Source organism: Nematostella vectensis, chromosome 15, assembly GCF_932526225.1.
Source record: "Nematostella vectensis chromosome 15, jaNemVect1.1, whole genome shotgun sequence".
Taxonomy (NCBI): domain Eukaryota; kingdom Metazoa; phylum Cnidaria; class Anthozoa; order Actiniaria; family Edwardsiidae; genus Nematostella; species Nematostella vectensis.
This window is the reverse complement of record NC_064048.1, coordinates 983,621-1,005,456: the sequence shown is the minus strand read 5'-3', so window position 1 is coordinate 1,005,456 and position 21,836 is coordinate 983,621. Positions and strand designations below refer to the sequence as shown.

General features: G+C 41.1%; 2 protein-coding genes, 2 long non-coding RNA genes and 1 other non-coding gene across 7 annotated transcripts in view; 3 read left to right on the top strand and 2 right to left on the bottom strand.

Moving 5' to 3' along the window:
- LOC5513503 (ankyrin repeat domain-containing protein 17) overlaps positions 1-10,993 on the top strand; it is a 33,044-nt gene extending 22,051 nt beyond the window's left edge. For all 3 annotated transcript variants that reach the window (XM_048722586.1, XM_048722587.1, XM_048722585.1), the window contains exons 11-25: positions 491-636; positions 785-1,141; positions 1,874-2,111; positions 2,597-2,793; positions 3,303-3,594; positions 4,753-4,912; positions 5,103-5,342; positions 6,274-6,426; positions 7,146-8,362; positions 8,498-8,542; positions 9,512-9,693; positions 9,885-9,956; positions 10,182-10,409; positions 10,516-10,563; positions 10,880-10,993. In XM_048722586.1, the coding sequence (XP_048578543.1) occupies positions 491-636; positions 785-1,141; positions 1,874-2,111; positions 2,597-2,793; positions 3,303-3,594; positions 4,753-4,912; positions 5,103-5,342; positions 6,274-6,426; positions 7,146-8,362; positions 8,498-8,542; positions 9,512-9,693; positions 9,885-9,956; positions 10,182-10,409; positions 10,516-10,551 (3,563 nt within the window). In that variant the 3' untranslated portion in view covers positions 10,552-10,563; positions 10,880-10,993. The remainder of the gene's footprint in view (positions 1-490; positions 637-784; positions 1,142-1,873; positions 2,112-2,596; positions 2,794-3,302; positions 3,595-4,752; positions 4,913-5,102; positions 5,343-6,273; positions 6,427-7,145; positions 8,363-8,497; positions 8,543-9,511; positions 9,694-9,884; positions 9,957-10,181; positions 10,410-10,515; positions 10,564-10,879) is intronic.
- On the top strand, positions 3,601-4,703 carry LOC125560642. Its single transcript, XR_007306712.1, has 2 exons — positions 3,601-3,994; positions 4,495-4,703. It is a non-coding gene; the product is annotated as an uncharacterized LOC125560642 (long non-coding RNA).
- A 922-nt stretch (positions 10,994-11,915) lies between the features above and the next one.
- Positions 11,916-11,988, bottom strand: Trnav-uac. The gene has a single exon. It is a non-coding gene; the product is annotated as a tRNA-Val (tRNA).
- A 1,256-nt stretch (positions 11,989-13,244) lies between these two features.
- LOC5513466 (putative neuropeptide Y receptor type 6) lies at positions 13,245-15,105 on the bottom strand. Its single transcript, XM_001633669.3, has one exon. It carries the CDS (start codon positions 14,837-14,839, stop codon positions 13,742-13,744), a length of 1,098 nt encoding a protein of 365 aa, XP_001633719.2. The 5' UTR covers positions 14,840-15,105; the 3' UTR covers positions 13,245-13,741.
- Positions 15,106-17,979: 2,874 nt separating this feature from the next.
- On the top strand, positions 17,980-20,981 carry LOC5513465. The gene is made up of 3 exons (XR_004296395.2): positions 17,980-18,130; positions 19,335-19,464; positions 20,884-20,981. It is a non-coding gene; the product is annotated as an uncharacterized LOC5513465 (long non-coding RNA).
- The last annotated feature ends 855 nt before the right edge of the window (positions 20,982-21,836 follow it).

Sequence of the window (21,836 nt, the reverse complement as noted above, 5' to 3'; positions counted from 1 at the left end):
CAGTCTGCCACCTTTAGTCTATATCCATGCTTACACTTTAGGAGCTTCTCTTGACCCCAAAGTTTTTCTGTAGATTTACATTTATTAATTGCTCTATTTTAATAAGCATTTTTGCGATTTAGAGACTTTGCTTTGCTGATATTAGAAACAGTGTATTCCAGTATAGTGTATGAGACAATGAAGCCAAACAATTTGTAAGGGGGCATGAAATAACCAATGCAGTTTAGTTATATGTCAATTTGTGAACTATTTATTACAAGTAGTTATTCACCTGTACTCCTTAATTTTATGTTATTCACCTTGCAGGCTGTACTCCTCAATTTGTGAAATATTTATGTTATTCACCTTGCAGGCTGTACTCCTCAATTTGTGAAATATTTATGTTATTCACCTTGCAGGCTGTACTCCTCAATTTGTGAAATATTTATGTTATTCACCTTGCAGGCTGTACTCCTCAATTTGTGAAATATTTATGTTATTCACCTTGCAGGCTGTACTCCTCTTATCCTGAGTGCGACTGCTGGCCACAACTCCACTGTGGAGATCCTGATGGAACATGGAGCGGATATTGAGGCGCAGTCGGACAGAACTAAAGACACTGCGCTCTCTTTGGCTTGCTCAGGCGGTAGACAAGAGGTAAAACTTTCATGTGCACAAAGTGGAACACAGCCACTCTTCTTCAATCTTTTTTTTTTTTTTATCTTGTCTTCATCGCTAGTTATCTCTTCCCTTGTCTTGCTGTAATCGCTGGTTATCTCTTCCCTGATCCTGTCTTGGTTGATAGGTTGTTGAGCTGTTAATTGCCAAAGGTGCCAACTTTGAGCACCGTAACGTGTCAGACTACACCCCGCTCAGTCTTGCCGCATCTGGAGGCTACGTTGGCATCATCAAGCTGCTCCTCAGTCATGGTGCAGAGATCAACTCCCGCACTGGCAGCAAGCTGGGTATCTCCCCCCTTATGCTAGCTGCCATGAATGGACACACGTCTGCTGTCAAGCTGCTGTTGGACATGGGTAGTGACATCAATGCACAGATCGAGACCAATAGGAACACAGCACTGACGCTGGCGTGCTTCCAGGGGCGCCATGAGGTTGTGAGCCTGCTAGTGGACAGGAAGGCAAACATTGAGCACCGGGCCAAGGTCAGTTCTGTGGATCTTTCTTTTCTCATACCTCTGTCAATAATTGTTTTCTTTCATACTTCTATTTCAAATAAAGTTCCGCTCAGAGGATCCTGTGTTATTACCAAAGTGCTTCATGGGTAACAAAAAATAAGCAGACAAGTGCGAATTTGATTATATATGTGATTTCAGAAAGAATTTCCACTCTCTGACCAAAATACAGTGTTTATATACTTATATATAGTACTTATCAGGGCTCTCATTAGCTTTCAGAGTAGGCGGTGGAGATTGATAAGTAGGGGGTGGAAGTTATTTTATCTTTTTAGCTCAAATAAAACTCAAGTCGTTTAAAAACAAAACGTAGCCGGCGCTCAGTGGGAAATAGCCGGTGCTTCCGCCTGCTACCAGGGGCTAATGAAACCCCTGCTTATAATGAGTAATGTTTTTCTTATTTACCAGTTCTCTTTACCTTAACAGACTGGGCTCACACCCCTGCTTGTAATGAGTAATATTTTTCTTATTTACCAGTTCTCTTTACCTTAACAGACTGGGCTCACACCCCTGCTTGTAATGAGTAATATTTTTCTTATTTACCAGTTCTCTTTACCTTAACAGACTGGGCTCACACCCCTGCTTATAATGAGTAATATTTTTCTTATTTACCAGTTCTCTCTACCTTAACAGACTGGGCTCACACCCCTGCTTATAATGAGTAATATTTTTCTTATTTACCAGTTCTCTTTACCTTAACAGACTGGGCTCACACCCCTGATGGAAGCAGCCTCTGGTGGCTACGTCGAGGTGGGCCGTATCCTCCTCGACAGGGGTGCTGATGTGAACGCCCCTCCTGTACCCTCATCCCGGGACACTGCCCTCACCATTGCCGCTGACAAGGGCCACTACAAGTTCTGTGAGCTACTGCTGTACCGTGGTGCCATGGTGGACGTGAAAAACAAGAAAGGCAATTCTCCTCTCTGGCTAGCTGCTAACGGTGAGACCTTTTTATTCCAACAGTTTCCCAGATGTAGTTTATTTGTTTATTGTAACATCTTTTCACCTCTTTGTCTCGTTATCGAAAAATTTTACAATTTGCTCTGATTCTCATTATTTATAATGTGTCCCAGGATCTATTCTGCAATACTCATTTAAACGTTTTACAATGTTGTTTTTTGGTCATGATTAAGTTTTTTTTTTATTGTGTCTTAATCGATAGAAATGGTAAGTGTAAATGTATTTCTCACTACACAAAGCGAAGAAGGGAGAGAGATGCATATATAAGCTACACAAAATTATTGGTGTATGAAATAGAATATTGCTGTAATGCTATTATTTATTTACCATTTTGTTTCTGTATTTTTATGTGGATAGCTATTTCGAAATGGAAATGCTGCATATGAATAGGGACAAAAGGCTTTGTTTCAAAATATTGACGGCTAGGTGTGAGTGGAGCCTTATATGCAGTTTTATTTCATTCAGGTGGTCACCTTGAGGTCTGTCAGCTTCTGTTCAGCTATGGTGCAGACTTTGACAGTCAGGATAACCGCAAGGTGACGGTGTTGATGGCAGCATTCCGCAAAGGACATATTAAGGTTGTCAAATGGCTTGTCAAACACGTCCATCAGTTCCCATCAGACTCGGACTGCACTCGATTCATCAGCACAATTTCTGATAAGGTATGTTGTCCATGATTTTTAGTGAGGTACTAGATATGTTACAATACCCAACAGTTGTAAGTTGTGTGTTTTTACATCTTCCAACAACCCATGTTATCAACATTAAATCTCCCTCTATTAATCTGCCACTATTGTTAGATAAAGGGCATTATTATATGATATATGGTGTGATACTAGAAGTGATATCAGAATGACAAAACTGATATTGCCTCTGCTACCAGTGTTGATATCATATTCATCAACGCATTTGGTGATAACAAGTTTTAACCAATAAGCTTACAGTATTTTTAGCGGGCATCTTAAAGATTTCAAATAAGATCTCATATAATAAAGAGATCATTTCATTGCAATATCCTTTATTTATCCATTTTTGTCTTCAACATCACTTTGAGTCCATAACTACATGCACATGGGCATGTTTCTATTTTATCCCTGCTTCTATCTTTTCCTTGTGTTTAATTGGATATCTGTTAAGAATATCCCTAAGGTTCATATCTTTGTCTGTGAAGGATCTGTTGAAACGCTGCCATCAGTGCATGGAGATCATTGTCACTGCCAAAGATCGTCAGGCAGCAGAAGCCAACAAAAACGCCTCAATCCTCTTAGAGGAGATTGACCTGGAAAAAGAACGGGAGGAGCTGAAGAAAGCTGCCGCTGCCCGCCGCAGGGACAAGAAGAAACAGAAGAAGAAGAAGAAGCTCACACAGGACAAGGATGTGGAGACTGAAAACAAGAACAACGAGGAGAAAGAGAAGCTGGAGGATGATGCCGACCAGGATCACCAGAGTAACGACAGTGAAGGTAACAGCACCTAGTACCAATAAAGGTAACAGCACCTAGTACCAGTGAAGGTAACAGCACCTAGTACCAGTGAGGGTAACAGCACCTAGTACCAGCGAGGGTAACAGCACCTAGTACCAGTGAGGGTAACAGCACCTAGAACCAGTAAAGGTAATGGCACCTAGTACCAGTGAGGGTAACAGCACCTAGTACCAGTGAAGGTTACGGCACCCAGTACCAGTGAAGGTAACAGCACCTAGTACCAGTGAAGGTAACAGCACCTAGTACCAGTAAAGGTAACGGCACCTAGTACCAGTGAAGGTAACAGCACCCAGTACCAGTGAAGGTAACGGCACCTAGTACCAGTGAGGGTAACAGCACCTAGTACCAGTGACGGTAATGGCACCTAGTACCAGTGAAGGTAACAGCACCTAGTACCAGTGAAGGTAACAGCACCTAGTACCAGTGAGGGTAACGGCACCTAGTACCAGTGAGGGTAACAGCACCTAGTACCAGTGAAGGTAACAGCACCTAGTACCAGTGAAGGTAACGGCACCTAGTACCAGTGAAGGTAACAGCACCCAGTACCAGTGAAGGTAACAGCACCTAGTACCAGTGAAGGTAACAGCACCCAGTACCAGTGAAGGTAACGGCACCTAGTACCAGTGAAGGTAACAGCACCTAGTACCAGTGAGGGTAACAGCACCCAGTACCAGTGAAGGCAACAACACCTAGTACCAGTGAAGGTAACAACACCTAGTACCAGTGAAGGTAACGGCACCTAGTACCAGTGAGGGTAACAGCACCTAGTACCAGTGAGGGTAACAGCACCCAGTACCAGTGAGGGTAACAGCACCTAGTACCAGTGAAGGTAACAACACCTAGTACCAGTGACGGTAATGGCACCTAGTACCAGTGAAGGTAACGGCACCTAGTACCAGTGAGGGTAACAGCACCCAGTACCAGTGACTATAACACCACATAATACCTGTTGAGTTTACTACACAAACTAGAATAGTACTTTGTTCCTTGAAGATGCTAAATGGGTGCATAGTGCAGTTGCTTAAAATAATGCAATTCTCTGCAAGTGTTATACCAGTTGCTGGACTGAACTAAAAAAAAAACCCAAATCACTACAAAACTCGAACAAATAACACTGGTGTTTTTATCACTATTAAGGCGAGGGTAGCAATGAGAGAACCAAGTCACCTATCTCGTCTATCATTGACAATACCAACTCTCAGAAAAGTGACACCGACAGGAAGCTATCGTCTGATACCTTGGGTACCTTGACAACTATGGCCATCTCTGCAGCTATTTCCTCCTCCTCAGCCACCAAGTAAGGCAACGTTTTAAGGTTTAAATAACACTCAGTGAGACCATTTGATGTGAGTGATTAGACAAACAATTTGATGTCAGTAATCCAAAATCCACACAATCACAAGAGCATGCAAATGATTAAAGAAGCTGTATTGTGCACAAATTTTCACAAAAGCCTTCATTAAAAATGTCTGTCTTTTGGTTACCAGGCCCCTTGATGTGTCGAGCGTCATCACGTCAGAGTTCACGAAAGCAGTGGCGTCCACCATCATGACCATAACCCAGGCCACCCCCCACAGTGCGCTATCGCCCATCACCGTTGCCACGGCAGCGGCTCAGTGTCTGGCCGTTACCCTGACAACATCTCACCCTATTACCAAGATGTCAGTGATGCCGAGTCCCAAGAAGGGCAAGCGGCATGAGGAGGGATGGAAGGAGGTTGTGCGAAGGTGTGAAGCTCTACCAGATTATATATGTATATGTAAACCAACTCATATCATTAAGGATTTTTTGTTTCCTGAGACATCTGAAATAGCAGAATTTGTCTGTATGAGTGAGGTGTAAAACGTTTGGCACCCACTGAAAAACAATAAGCTTTACTGGAGAATATTATATCATTGTTATCCATGGAATTCTGATGCTCAAGCCAACACTAGAATACACACAGAACACTAGAATACACACAGAACACTAAAATACACACAGAACACTAGAATACACACAGAACACTAGAATACACACAGGACACTAGAATACACACAGAACACTAGAATACACACAGAACACTAGAATACACACAGAACACTAGAATACACACAGAACACTAGAACACTAGAATACACACAGAACACTAGAATACACACAGAACACTAGAACACTAGAATAGACACAGAACACTTGAATACACACAGAACACTAGAATACACACAGAACACTAGAATACACACAGAACACTAGAATACACACAGAACACTAGAATACACACAGAACACTAGAATACACACAGAACACTAGAATACACACAGAACACTAGAATACACACAGAACACTAGAATACACACAGGAACTAGAACACTAGAATATACACAGAACACTAGAATATACACATAACACTGGAACACTAGAATACACACAGAACACTTGAATACACACAGAACACTAGAACACTAGAATACACAAAACACTAAGAATACACAAAACACTAGAACACTAAGAATACACACAGAACACTAGAATATACACAGAACATTAGAATACACACAGAACACTAGAACACTAGAATATACACAAGTAAATTGTCGTTGGCAATGGACGTTAGTGAATACTCAAGCGCAAACCAAGAAGTTGTTGTATTGCTTCATTTTCTGCTACACTTTTCAGATCTAAGAAGATGTCTGTTTCGTCGTCGGTGGTGAGCCGCATCATTGGACGTGCAGGGTGCAACGTGAACGCCATCCGCGAGACGACAGGCGCGCACATTGACATCGACACTAGTCGTCAGAAGAGTACTGGAAGCTGTATTATTACTATAAAGTAAGCACAAAACACTACATGCCTTTCCCCATCCGCTTATACCTCTGTATTATTACTATTAAGTAAGCACAAAACACTACATGCCTTTTCCCATCCGCTTATATCTCTGTATTATTACTATTAAGTAAGCACAAAACACTACATGCCTTTTCCCATCCGCTTATACCTCTGTATTATTACTATTAAGTAAGCACAAAACACTACATGCCTTTCCCTATTCGCTTATATCTCTGTATTATTACTATTAAGTAAGCACAAAACACTACATGCCTTTCCCCATCCGCTTATACCTCTGTATTATTACTATTAAGTAAGCACAAAACACTACATGCCTTTTCCCATCCGCTTATATCTCTGTATTATTACTATTAAGTAAGCACAAAACACTACATGCCTTTCCCCATCCGCTTATACCTCTATATTATTACTATTAAGTAAGCACAAAACACTACATGCCTTTTCCCATCCGCTTATACCTCTGTATTTTTACTATTAAGTAAGCACAAAACACTACATGCCTTTTCCCATCTGCTTATACCTCTGTATTATTACTATTAAGTAAGCACAAAACACTACATGCCTTTTCCCATCCGCTTATACCTCTGAACTATTACTAATAAGGATGCACAGAAAACCACCTTTTCCCTTTCCAAATGGGCAAAGCAGATTTTCCGACTCACATCATCACAGGCAACATATTCCCATTTATCTTATTTTAGGGGCCCTGCAGATGCCACCCGCCAAGCACACCACCTCATATCCGCACTGATCAAGGACCCAGAGTGTGACATCAATGATGTGCTACCTCGCCGCAAGACTCCATTGTCACCACGCACCCTCAGCTCCTTCCCAATAGCAACTAGCATGACTACTGTGACCACAGTGACTTCCTCTGCCAAACCCCTAATCCGAGAAACCTGTGCTGCAACACTACCTAGCCCAGCCCTCAAGCTCTCCGGCAAGACAAAGCCAACCCCAGCCATCCCCTCATCAGGTTCCACTGCCATCACAGCCAAGACTACAACCTCTGGGAGCAACCACGAGAAAGTCAATGCTGCTTCTCATATACCAAGCTCTGCCAAGTGGGGGTTGACAGCACATGGTGGGGGAAAGAAGAAGTCCCCAGGAAAGAGTGAACACATCCTGGGTAATGGCGTCCCAACTTCTTCTTCCAAGCGCTATATCTCCGGCAAACTGGTCACAACTACCACGGTGACAACCATGGTTATCAGCACTCCCAGGATATCTCCTGCTAAGAGACAGCTCTTCCCGGACAAGACAGTGGTAGTGACTACCCAGTCAACAACCAGTAAGACCAAGCGTGTGCCCAGTAGCTCGCTAAGCTACTCCTCAGTGGCTATGGGTGCTCAGGGTGGACCGGATCCTTCACAACCAACGGCACTGGCTAAGCCTGTAGTAAATGGACCAGTCATCTCCAAACCATCAGCAATGGTGACCTGCACTGTGGCACCGAATGTGGCAATGCCGGCATCGACAGTAGTGAACACCTCCTCCTTGCCAACAGCCTTCAGTAACCTGTTGTCCCATGTTAGCCAAACCCTGAGTCCTAGCATCTGGAACAACATCTCTCACCCCAGCTCGTTTAACCCTGACATGCCGAAGCCCTCAACCAATAATGACCCTGTCTCGCAACCACTCTTCATTACAACCCCTGGGGCATTGTTTACCCCGTTGCCGCATGAGACCAGCGCAACATCACCTCCCTACACGTCCGCTTCTCCTGTCCCCACCACCACCCCCTCAGCGTCAAGCTCTCCCACCATCTCTCCTATTGGCAGCTCCCTAGCGCAGTGTAGCACAGTGGACTCGATGGATAAACCTTCACTGAGACCGATAGGTACAGAGAGGGCGTGTCGTAGGGCCACGGCAAGTCCACTGCCTTCAATGCCTGGGATATCGCCTCTGATTGGAGGAGGTAAGGTGCACTTGTGCATGTAGGGATGTTTGAACTAAGCCTAGTATAGAAATCAGGTAGTCAGGCCGTTTTGAATCTAGTATATTTTTATTGTAAGAGTTTGTTGCCTGTTAACTCTTTCAATGTATTTATCAGACGGCGCCCCGCCTCCAGGAGTGTGGAGCTACTCGTATGCCCCAGGTAATCTTATATCTGATGCGCTAAGGAAAAAGTGTGTGCCATCTCTCACGGAGAAAAGGAGGAACTAGAAAACTCAAAATATGTATATATATTTTTGGGGCGTAGTTTTTCAGCGTACCATATAAAATTTCTGTGATCGATCAGGTTGTATGTAGACGTTCGATGCATTTGATTTGTGATATATACTGGGAGCAATCATGTTATATTGGTTTATTTCCAATATGATAAAATATCCTATGCTTCAAATTTTGGCAAAACATTGGGGGATGTTTTCTGCTTTTCACATCGAATTTATATGATTATGGTGTAACCGGTCTTTTTTAAATAGTGGCTCTAATGTCTTTAATGAATTATAAACGTAAAAGTTTCACGGGTACCCACTAGTATATACCTATTTCAAAAAACGTTGTCTTCGCAAATGGGGAAAGGCAATTGCCAAATGGCGAAAGGTGCTTTTGGGTAGTAATTATTTGTAAAGATGAATGATGTCAGATCCATAATATTAATTACATGGCAGTTTGTATGTTTTATTTATGTTTTTCTAAATTTGGAGCAAATATTTTGGGATACAAGGGTCCTTTCGGTTGTAAAACTGCCATTTGTCGACCGCCGTTTGCATTTACAACTGACATTTTACAATAGCCTACTAGCGAGGCTTATCTTTACTAAGTGTCAGCATTCCCGCACTCTTTTTATTGTCATGTTGCTTGTGATGGTGTCCTTTAACAAGCAGCTGATGTCTCACGCATATTCCATCAAGTATCTCTCATAGGAGGTAGAATGCATTGTATGTTCAATATGAGAAATGCAGTTGTATGAAAGCTAGGGCAGACTTTGTAGCTATTGCTTCATGAAGACTGAATAATATGTTATTTGAATTTCTTACCTAAGAGGACGGGCATTATGATGACTTGGAGAGTGACAGGAACAAACAATAATTTGTGCTAATGAAGATGTTTTGTTTGTTAGAGCGCGCGGTTTCTGGCGGATGGTCCACTGCTCCTGGTCACCAGGCTCCCTCGTCTCAGCTGGTTGGTAATGGCGACTCGGTTCCAGTCCCTGAATCAGAGCAATTCGGTGTGAATCCTGGAGACACTCTACAGAGCTTTCTAGAACGCCTCTCCCTCGGCAGCCATCTGAGTCTGTTTCAGGTAAGTGTCATGTCAGTTTGAAAGAGACTTGTTTTTGTCCTTTAACCAGAGCCTCATTCCTGCAATCCTGGGGATTTCCTTTTCTTACCTTATTACACTATTACTTATTTTAAATAGATGATGATGCGTAGGGATAACATTTCATGTGTGATGTGTATGTGTGCTGATAATGGTGTCATCTTTGTATCCAGAAAAATGAGATCGACCTTGACGCCCTGATGCTGATGTCGGAGAAAGACTACGCAGACATTGGGCTACCCAAGGTACTTTTTTGAAGCACGAATTACCTAATTTAAGTACCATGTTGTCTCCAAAAGAAAGCGAAAGCCCTTAGAATTCACCCGAAGTTTACTGGCCAAGGGATCATTTAAGCTTACATAGACTAGAGTTTACTGACCAAGAGATGATAGGTTGTTGGGGAACAGGGTTAGGTGGTTATGGCTAGGGTTATGCTTTGAGCCAAACTTTAAATTTCTGTTCCACCACAGGGTCCCCGAGTCAAGCTCTTGAACAGCACTCGAAGACTGTACCCAGAGGTGAACGAGTTCAGCTCGGCAACCACGCCAACATCGCCACCGCCACCTAACCCCCGTCCCGTGGGGAGGGCTGCGCGCTGGAGTCACCAGCCCCCAGAACCTCCCACGACATTGACCACCACAGGGATACCGTATGGTAATAAACGAATCCCCGGTCGTGACGCTGATCCAAACAAACAGGTATTACTTGATTATACCGGTTGAACCAGAGTGACTTTTAAAAAGATAACTATCAACTACTCTGAAACTTTTTCACATATTAAAGCTTTTTATATTTAACCCTCAGCAACCCTGGAAAGCCTGGAGTAGAACTTCGGTGTAGACTTGTGATGTGGTAAGATTATATTTGTTTTCATTCTAGTTAGTATATGAAAGGAGATCATTCATATTAGGTTTTACTAAACGTGGAAGCGAAAACATAATCAAGAAGTTCCGATTTTGTATATTACTAGGCTGTGGTTCGGGTTAGGGTTAGGCTTTGTTAATCGTAAAAGGAGTTGACATTTGACTTGTCTTTTTGAATTTTGGACAAGAACCAGAATTTGGCAGGGTGTTTGGGAATTCCAATATCTGGGCTCCGATTCTTATCACTAAGCGACTGGTCAAATGTAAAACAGGTACTGAGAGGTTTCTCGCTATTTCTATTCTAGATACTGCGACAAGGACTACGTTACGTTTGATGTTACATTGGGAAAAGTGTCGTAGACATGCGCGACACTTGCACTGCTGTAATAATAAGTAAATAAACCTGAAAATTGACATTGTACATGACTATTTGTATGTCCACCACCTTCCACACTTCCGCCCGCCCCCTTTGCCTACTTATTCTCACTTGGGTTGCGATGATCAAGTGAGGGTGTTTGGAATGGATCTAGATGTCCGAAATTTGCTTGTTGATCAACAAATTGCCCTCGCTCCCCCCCCCCCCCCCCCCCTCTGAGATCACAGGCAACCCAAGACTGCTATCAGTAGTTTGATTAAAGAATGTATGGCGTTGTCTATAGTATGTTAACCTAAAACATATTTATCGTAAAGAATCACACAAAAGAGCTTGAAACATCGTGTTTGAGCCTTCCTTTATTATTTTTTATGAAAGTATGCTCAAAGCGAGTTTGAAGCCCACGATTGAATCACTACACAATAATTTACTGATAGAAACAACTCAAACTTTTTATACGAGCATTACTTATATCATAAAAAAGGAAGCAAGCCCAAGCTCTGTTTTTTTTTTTCTTTTGCGAAGCAGCAAACCCCGTTACCCCGGTCACGCTAATCTATCCTTCGCCCCGTGCGACATTTTTATCCCGAATCCCGCGTTCTACGAATTATCGTATCCCGATTTATCGCTTAATCACACATCCAGAAAAACATATTGTAGACCCTTCTCTTGGTGGTCTGCGTGGTGGAAGCGGTGAAATAAATCTTTACAACTTGTTACCTTAGGGTTAGAGTTGTATGTGGTACGCCAAAACAGTTGGTATTGTCTGTAGTGCAGCATGCATGCGAACAGAGGCGATCACGCGAAAATGATAACAGGAAAGCGCGTAGCTAATCAGCAATCAATGTCAAAGTTTTCCTCGAAACTGACTTCTCTGCTATTCACTTCTGCACTTTAAAGTGAAGCACAAAGAAATAAGTTTCCTGAGAAAAAAATATCAGTTTTGTAGAAGAAAAAAAAAGGCTAAATGGTTCCTCTGGGGCTCGAACCCAGGACCTTCTGCGTGTAAAGCAGACGTGATAACCACTACACTAAGGAACCCGACGTATATTGCAAGGTGTCAATATTTGTATATATACCCAGAAGTATGAAAAAATCGATTGAATAAACGAAAAGCGATGTACTTTTCTTTATATCATTATCAATGAATCACTGAATGGAGGCTATTCCTCATTTATTCAATTTTACGTTATCGCGTCGGTGTCAAAAATGTTGATTTACACCAAAATGTTAATTTATACCGAGATCATCATTATATGCGTCACTTACATGCGACTACAAATGGCTTTCGTGCCGTGGCATACATAAGAAAAAAGAGTTTCTTATATTGCTTTGTATGACGTGACACGGAAATCCGTGTCAGCGAGCGAGCTTCCAACAAGGCTTCGAAACACGTAAACAGCACACAAAAAGTGCCCACATCTCAACAACATAGCATTTAACTTAATTGTAACCGTAGAGGTGAGCTCCTAGTCTCAGACCCGGTCGTTTTCGCCTCTATCTGCGTGGAGGGGATCTACGTCCGTGGGAAAGTGCTTCCCTGCATAAAATAGGGACGGTATCGTTGAGAAACGAAAGTTCAATTTGGGTAGCCTGTGAAGTGTTCGCTCGCGACGCAGTAGAGGAAATGATCGATCAGCTTTCGTCGTCCTTTGCTAATTAAAAACATGTAAAAAATATAAATCCTCCGTGTAAGCTGCGACTGAAAGTTTAACTTAACCGTTTTTAGAATTTAACATTCTTGATATAGGATTTCCCGAAGGAGGAGAGTGGGGGGGGGGGGGGGGGGGGGATCATGTGCAATTATTCTACCGGCACGACACGACACGAGCGAACACAGGATACCCACAAAAACTAATTCGCTTCGTTCTGGGCCTGTGTGGTTCACTCGCCATTTTGAGTCAACAGGGCCAATTTCTTTAAAACTCTTGTTTCAAGCATGTGGAAATTAATTACATTTTAATTAACTCTAAAATTTCATGAAATTTGCTTAGAATTTTTTATCACCACTCCCGGAGGTCCGACGGAAACCTCAACCGTTAAAAGACAAAAGAATCTATTAGAATCCGCGCTAATTATAGGCCATCCGCTCTAAATTATCTATCACATCCTCAAAGAAACTTCCAATAGACACACTGTTTCACAATTTAAAAAAATCATCGGAGATTTTTAACTGCGAAAACAACAATACAGCAAATGAATAGCTTAAAAAACAATTAATAATTGTTATTTATAAGGGTAATTCAGTGAAACCTATTTGTTGAATACTATATACGGCTGACAAAAGAAAACTTTCATCGATAGAAAAAATGATTTTTATTAAGCTTTATACATGCCCAACGAGGGCAATAAGATATTCATTATACAGATAAATCGAGTGTTATGCGTTGTTTCTGAGCGTTGTTATGCGTTGTTTCTATGCTACAAGACAGAGTTGCTATCGCTACAACCATGTATTAGTGGCCACGGTAGCTTCCATGCTAGCAGAGGCCTCCTTTCTCTGTATTTCGCTTGGCTGGCGTTCGCGTGGAAAAGATACTCTTTTCCTCGCCAAAGCCAGCCCAGCGAAATACAGAGAAAAAAGGCCTCTGCTAGCATGGAACACGGTAGCGTGCGTCACACTATAAAATGGAGTTGATAAAATGTAGTAGCTTACTTGCTAAAAAAAAGACAAAAATGCTTTTAAAATGTTTTGACATCCATTCTATCATCAAAAATGAAACATCGACCATCACAGAAACCCAAGGGTACGGTATGGTAGGAGGCGAGGACGCTCAGCAGAGCTAGCACTTGCCTAAAGACATGTGACTCTCTCGGTGATGACTTCTTCCTCCTCGGAGAATCCTCCGTAAGGCCTCAATTGACCAATACTGACCAACTGGCCAATACTAAATAGCCGTGTGCGTAGAATTACTATCGGCTGTTCTTCAACGTTCACAAAGCACACTCGGCCGCATATGACATCCAAGCATAGCCGCCTTAGTTTGATTGAACCGAAAATAAATGGATCTATCGCGCTATTACTGTACATTAAAACGTTTGTAAAAGTTACAATATTAGTGAAGTACCGGTTTGTTGACCCAGAGCCAAAGTCGTGCCATAGCCAGCAAATGTGAGTCGGAAGCATACAAGCAGCAAATGCTATTCCTGCTGCCATGAAAACCGTCACGATCTGAACATTCCGCCGGATCCTTGCGGCCGCCATTTCACGCTTTGCGCGCGAACGGTCCGCACAATCAAGCATACACTCGTTAATTTGAGATCTAGAATCTTCATTAAGACAACTTATGATTTTCACGTAAGATACACTCATGATCACTAACGGAACAAAATAAAGCAACACGAAGACGCCAAGAGTGAAGGTTTTGCGATACCAGTCAGCAGGCCATTCCTCCACGCAGTAGTCCCCCCTTAGGCGAAGAACCAACATATATGGGAGTACTATAGCGATGGACAAAACCCAAACAAAGACTACTACACCAAGAACTGTACGGGGACCAAAGTGTTGTCGAAACGGTGTGACAATTAACCGATATCTCTCCATACTCATCCCCAATAAAGTCATTACCGACACGGACATCAAGATAGTCTGTAGGGGGTAGATGATATTGCAAAGGAGCTCTCCAAATAGGAACCTCTTTGTAGCGCGCTCGATGAGGTCCAGTGGAATGCTGACTATACACGCACCCATGTCTGTGGCCGTCAGGTTGAGAATCAAATACTCACTGACTCTCAGTTTGTGTTGGCGTAGGATAAACTTCAATACTAGCACGTTACCGCATATCCCAACCCCAGCGATCAAACCATATAACAGAAAAACGGACACCAAAACACCGACGCTTGACGAGTGAGGCTCATTCAAAACCGCTGAAGAATTTGGCGTGGTATTCATCGTCTCTCACTCCAAGTGTATTCTTGCGTCTTTTCAATTTCTGTTTCTAAGTGATTGCAGCTATATCGGTGCAAATGTTATTTCTACGTTGTTTTGAATTAGTTCTCAGAGGTGGGTTCCTTCGAGGTCATGTTGATAACGGCGATGTGCTGTTAATAGGAAAAAACTCTCCCACACATTTTTATACTGTTGATCTATGCGGCCTTTATCCAATGGACAACACAAGACTCGTGGCCCCTGCCCCCCTCAGGGAACAATTAAATGTTTCTCACGATTAAAATGACTTTCCTACATGAAGTGTAGATTTCTGACACATTCAACTGCATCTACTACGCACAAAAAAAATCTGAAATTTCGTCCGTTTTTTGTTTTTATTTTTCATAGGGGTGGGTAGAGGGAGTGGATTCCAAGCATTTCAAAACACTCGGTACATATCAGAACTATCATTATCGGTTTGATAAGCTATATTGTTTCCTCGAAAACAGTGAGATTATTGAAGGGGGCTTTAGATTATATCTCAAAATTAGAGTTTTTCACGTTTGTGGGTATTTGGGATCTCAGATGCCCACTATATCCAAGTATAATAAAATCGCTAAAACATTCTTCTGTCTTTTTACTGATTTCATTTAATGGGATACATGTTTCACACAAGAGGGGAGGTATAGAAAAAAGAGGAAAGCCCATCGAAGTATTTTTCGTGTCTAGATGGGCAATATGTGCTATTCTAAAACAATATGTTTTTACATTTAGGGTATTTGCTTTCCCTAGAAGGCATGCCTTGGAACACATCAAGAACATGTCTTCTTGCCGAAACATTTTTTTCCTAAGAAAAAAGATAGGCAACTAGATGACGAGTGAAGTCAAGAGAGCATAAGATAAGGGACACTTTGGTATTACCCGCGCGCCATGTCGCGTCCGAATCCGGCTATTTTTAGTAACCACCACCCCACCACTGTGCGTGATGATGTTTACTCACCCTACCCCCGCGCTTTGGCATTTACATCTTGTTGTTTGCCGCTGTTTTGTGACTTTAGACCGAAAAAAAACCACCCTATTTGCACAAATACCATCGAAAATTTCATTCTAGCATCAAGGATACAGGCACTTGCGGTTTATTAAGGGGATGTAGTACTTCGAGGATTGCAAGATTTCCAAAACGAGACTTCATTCAAAATCAAGAGCGGAAAACCTCGTGCTTCAATCACCGATTTTGCTCTAACTTGCTGCTTCTTCCTGGTTTCTCAACATTCATTATCTTCCTAATGGTCAAACGAAATCTGTAAGTTAGAAATTAGATATAATATTGATTTTTGTGAGTATTCCTGTTAATTGAGAAGGAATCCAAGAAAAAATACATTTCATAAAAGTTATCCTTGTAGCGAGGGAATGCATTTTTGTGATGATCAAATCCAGCAAGCTGAAGTATCTGAGCTTTTGTAAAAGTGAGGAAATAAAGAGGGAGATATTACTTTATTTCTATGATGTTGTTATTATTATATGTTATATTATTATTTTGTTATTATACAAGCTGGTGTCGGGATTTGAATCAAACGCAGTATCACAGCCATTTTATCTCTCGTCGGTTTTTTCTTTCAAATTTGACTTCGCCGCTCAGACAAACAAAACAGTCAAACTATTCAGGGATTTAGCTTTCTGTGAGTATATTTGCCAATCTTGGTAACTTAAGTTAAACCTTTTTTCTTGTTCCGAGTTATTTTACATGATCTCTTTTCATTCCTATCGAGTTGGCAAAACAACAACACGCAACCCGCGGGGGAGTAGGAAAAAATAAGAGGAGCAAATCTTCACGCGCAGTGGTGGGGTGGTGGTTACTAAAAATAGCCGGATTCGGACGCAACATGGCGCGCGGGTAATACCAAAGTGTCCCTCTCTTATCTTATGCTCTCTTGGTGAAGTACAATATTGACTTCATGTTTAATTTGCTGAAATGACAAATGAGCTGCCCCTTTCCCGTCGACTGGTCGTCTCTAAAGGCATCTGGGGACTCACCTAATCTTCAAGTGGATTTTTTTAGCTATGCGATACAATCGGCGCGAAGGAACGGAGACGCGACACGATAAAATGAACCATTAGAAATAGACAGGAATAAAAACACTTTTAAAAGGGTGATTTTCTTTTTGAGCAGGGGTATAGCCAGGGGAGGGGGCCGGCTCCCCCTTCAAGCAGCCAAAAATACAGTGAATTTATGAGACATTATCTAAATTACAGGCGAAAATGCCTTTTGGGCCCTCTCGTGTTAAAAATCTTGGCAACGCCGCTGTTGAGTGGTTTCTATCTCGAATTAACCTTTATTAACCTAGGGACCATTTCAGTAATTTATACTTAGATTCGAATTCTCGATAAAAAAAAACCTTATATAGTTAAATCCTTATAACTCGGGTCTTCAAGTTATCTGAGTTCCAGAAGAAATCTAGAATGGAATTATTTGTGGTAGCAGTCAAAATAAATTAGTTGCATGGTAAAACTACGTTAAAAGTTATTGGGTTATCTTTTTGCTACTCATTTTCGTGTTTTAACCAATTGACCCCTCAACCGGCCTGTATCGGTCGTGAGAAGTACCCCAGAAGCCAAAAAATACCCATAAATTCAAAATAAATACAACAAGCAGGCCCGTACCCAGGGGGGTGCGAACGCACCCCACCCCCTCCCTTACAACGACGAAGGTCCACTTTCGGTTCTCAATACACTTGCTATTTGCAGACAAAACTGTAAAGTATAAGCTACATCTCTCTGGTATGTAGCCAAATCCGACAATAATTATCCTGTGGCAATACTGCAAAGGCATAAAAAAATCCTTTTATGTTTTTTTCGGGGTGTTCAGAGAAGGGCCTGGCAAGAGATACTGAGCGTTAGGCTGAGTTCCAGCTACTAATACACATTGGCGATGTAAGCCTTTATAAAGTGAAACATAATATCTCTGTCGTGAACGCAAAGCATTTTAATTGTTATCATTATGGCTGCAGTAGCAGTGTGTTTCATTTCCATCGTATCAACCTTAATTATACTTACGGTTTTTCTTAGTGCTCCCCCTCCCCCCCCCCCCCCCCCCCCCCCCCCCCCCCCCCCCCCCCTAGGTTGAATGCCATCATTTATTCTTACGAAAAGAAATCAAGGAATCTCGTAAAACGCGGGTATCCTGTACATTCACTCCTCCAGGAGTCTGGTGCGTTGTGATGCTCCGCCATCTTTGAAAAGTCGAAGACATAAATAGTCCAGATAAAATCCAGATATTATCCATCAGCTCAGAAGGTGGCCCCAACTATCTTCCAGGTGAGGGATAATTAGACGTAAATAATGGAATTTTCTGTTGTTTAGGATAATAATCGGCCGAAAAATATTGCTCGAAGACAAACAATGTGTTATGGCCGCTTCTCTTTCGGCTAAAATATTTGATCAAATTCGTAGATCATTGGTTTCTTGAGGCTTTCACTTCAGGACAATTATGTATTTTTAGTTTTAGTTTAGGATTTTTTCAATAGGAATATAATTGAAGCCATGAGTTGAAATATCACTCGCGAACTAGTTGTACATCAAACGGAGATGAGAGTCGATGAGAGTTCTCATGACCGTTTGACCATGCACTCTCACACACTCTCATCTAGTCTCACTGACTCTCATTCACTTTGAACATGTTCAAATTTGACACGAGAGTTGCTGGCGCCCTTTTATCTCTGGAATGAGAGTTGATGAGAGTATTTCTGTCAAAAGTTTTCACTAAAAGTGAAATTTAACATTTACAGTGATGAATCCTGAAGTCAAATAATTATTGCAATCTCTAAAATCTTATGTTCATTTTTTTCCAAAATGAGCTTGTTTTTTTTTAAAGGACATGTGAGCCGTGCACACTTGTGTAAAGGCCTGGCTAAACATTCAAACATGAATATTGAAATTGAACTCTCATGCGATCATGTTTTGTGAGGTGGCTAAACACAAAAACATTTTCATAAAACATGAGCATGCACCCTTTTTCTGTTATGATTGTGTCGCCATGGGAATTTCCAGTTGTTATTGAATAAAGGCATGGAGCACCCGCAATGTTTTGGGTGACGAGTGGCTAAACAATAAAACATGTACGTTCAACACAAATGTTTGATGAAATTTTTTTATCTCATTCAAAAATCTGGACCTGTTGTGGAAGCCAATTTAGTGCTGTGTTTTGTTGGTGGCTGAACGTACAAACAATTACGTCAAACGCATTGTTTGACAAACATGTTTGAATGTTTAGCGAGGCCTAAACACACGCTGATTCTTGGACCACTCTCACCAACTCTCAAAGACCGTTTGATCGGAAACCCAGTGGGAGCTAGAAAAAGTGGAACCATCATTGACTCTCATCTCCTTTTGATGAGGCTTTAGCTTGATATTATCTTGTGAATAACTGAACAACATCAAGATAATTGTCATATAAACCACTGTGTGCATCTCCTGTTGTTCAATAATTTTTTTTTATATTGCTGGTGGTGTCTGTTTTCAGGTGCAAGATGTTAAGCGCTGTGCGAGTTAGCCAGCCTAAGAAGATTTACACATTCTGGTCCAAGTTTCTTGGTGGTTCCATGTGGTTCTGGATTCTATGGCGACTGAAACATGACTGGCCAGAGGTTGTGGTAAGTTCAACCTCTGACTCAAATAAGAGCATTCACTCAACCGAGCCTTCTGAATAGGCCACTTGGCCTCTGTGGTAGAGATGACAAGCTAATTGCCAATTATTTACTTTTTTTTTAAATTGGAAAATGATTTTCTTAAAAAAGCAGTTGACACTTTATTATGCTCTGGCTCCTTTTTCTTTCCAATCCCATTGATTGAGAAAGATTGGATAGTTCATTATAGATGAACAATAGGTTTTTAGCCCTTTATTGCTAATCATATTTTTTTCATGAAACTATTGCAAAATATTATTATTCAGAGTACATTCCAAATCATCAAACCAGTGAAATTGAAGTACACTCTTCCCCTTCCCAAGCATCTATGACTTAATCACAACTTTCTACTGTCGTGTATTTCTTAATCCTTCTCATGCAAATATGCAAGGGTAAAATGCAAGCATGTATGGATCAAGATTTGCTGTACATAAGTCTTTTTTTACATTTGAAGTGCTCTCTTACTACCCCCCCCCCCCCCCCCCCCCGTTCTGCTTTACTGGTTGGTCTCACTGCTCATCAAAATTTTAAATATTCAACTGATTTTCTACTTTATTTTTATACACATTCTTGTGCTATTGTAAGTATAGTTGTTATGCATTTCTTTCGCCGTTGCTTTGGTGTTTTTTTTTTAAAAAGTGTTAACAGAAATCTCTAATCTATTGTCAATGAAAAAAAAAAATGAGTGCATGTCCAAAACCAGACAATTTTGTGGATGAAAATAAGAATAACATCAATTAGCACTACCATTAACAAATTGATCTAAACGACGGTCAATAATTTAGAAAATCAAAGTTAAAACTGAGAATGTCAGGAAATCCATTGGATTTGTTTGGATTGAGTTATTTGTGTTGTATTGAGGGATTTGTTTGGATTGAGTTACAAGTGTTGTATTGATGGATTTGTTTGGATTGAGTTACAAGTGTTGTATTGATGGATTTGTTTGGATTGAGTTATTTGTGTTGTATTGATGGATTTGTTTGGATTGAGTTACAAGTCTTGTATTGAGGGATTTGTTTGGATTGAGTTATTTGTGTTGTATTGATGGATTTGTTTGGATTGAGTTATTTGTGTTGTATTGATGGATTTGTTTGGATTGAGTTACAAGTGTTGTATTGAGGGATTTGTTTGGATTGAGTTATTTGTGTTGTATTGATGGATTTGTTTGGATTGAGTTATTTGTTTTGTATTGAGGGATTTGTTTGGATTGAGTTATTTTTGTTGTATTGATGGATTTGTTTGGATTGAGTTATTTGTGTTGTATTGAGGGATTTGTTTGGACTGAGTTAGAAGTGTTTTTATTGATGGATTTGTTTGGATTGAGTTATTTCTTTTGTATTGAGGGATTTGTTTGTATTGAGTTACAGTATTTGTGTTGTATTCCAGGGTCATCACCATGTTTTAAAGGATGAGGCTGAAGGACATCATTAACTTGAAGACAAAAGAGTGTAAATTGTAGCTGTGAATAAAACTTGTTTAAATTGTCCTTGTCTTTATCAGTTAGCCTGGATGCAGAAAAGTGAGAGTTTGAGTTACAGAGGGTTTGGGTTACCAATGCTTTGAGTTACCCAGGGTTTAAGTTACCGAGGGTTTAGGTTACCGAAGGTTTGGGTTACCAAGGGTTTAAGTTACCAAGGGTTTGAGTTGCCAAGGGTTTGGGTTGCCGAGGGTTTGAGTTACCAAGGGTTTGGGTAACCAAGGGTTTGAGTTACCGAGGCTTTGGGTTACTGAGGGTTTGAGTCACCAAGGTCTTGAGTTACCGAGGGTTTGAGTTATCGATGGTTTGGGTTACCAAGGGTTTGAGTTATCAAGGTCTTTAGTTACCAAGGGTTTGGGTTACCGAGGGTTTGAGTTATCAAGGTCTTGAGTTACCAAGGGTTTGGGTTACCGAGGGTTTGAGTTATCAAGGTCTTGAGTTACCAAGGGTTTGGGTTACCGAGGGTTTGAGTTATCAAGGTCTTGAGTTACCAAGGGTTCAAGTTACCGTTCAAGTTACCGTAAAAGCGGTCCTTTGTTTGTATTCTACAGCTGATTTCTATAACAGCGCAAAACCAACAATAATAAAAGTAAACACGGACATTCGAATAGCAGATTATTTCGTTTGAAAATCTTTAAGTTCTATAGGTTCCTCTTGAAAATCCACTAAGTACAAGTTATGTCCGACAACAATTCTTTCTTTGTGGTGGCTGGAAAAGATATAATATTTGCATGGCGGTAAAGGGGAGATGACTGAAAAAATGAGTTGATTTAAGATGTTGTTTGGGTTAGCTAAACAATGGAATACACTCTTTTTTTCATAAGAACGTCCAGCCTGAGATTTCACCAAATTTTAAGGACAT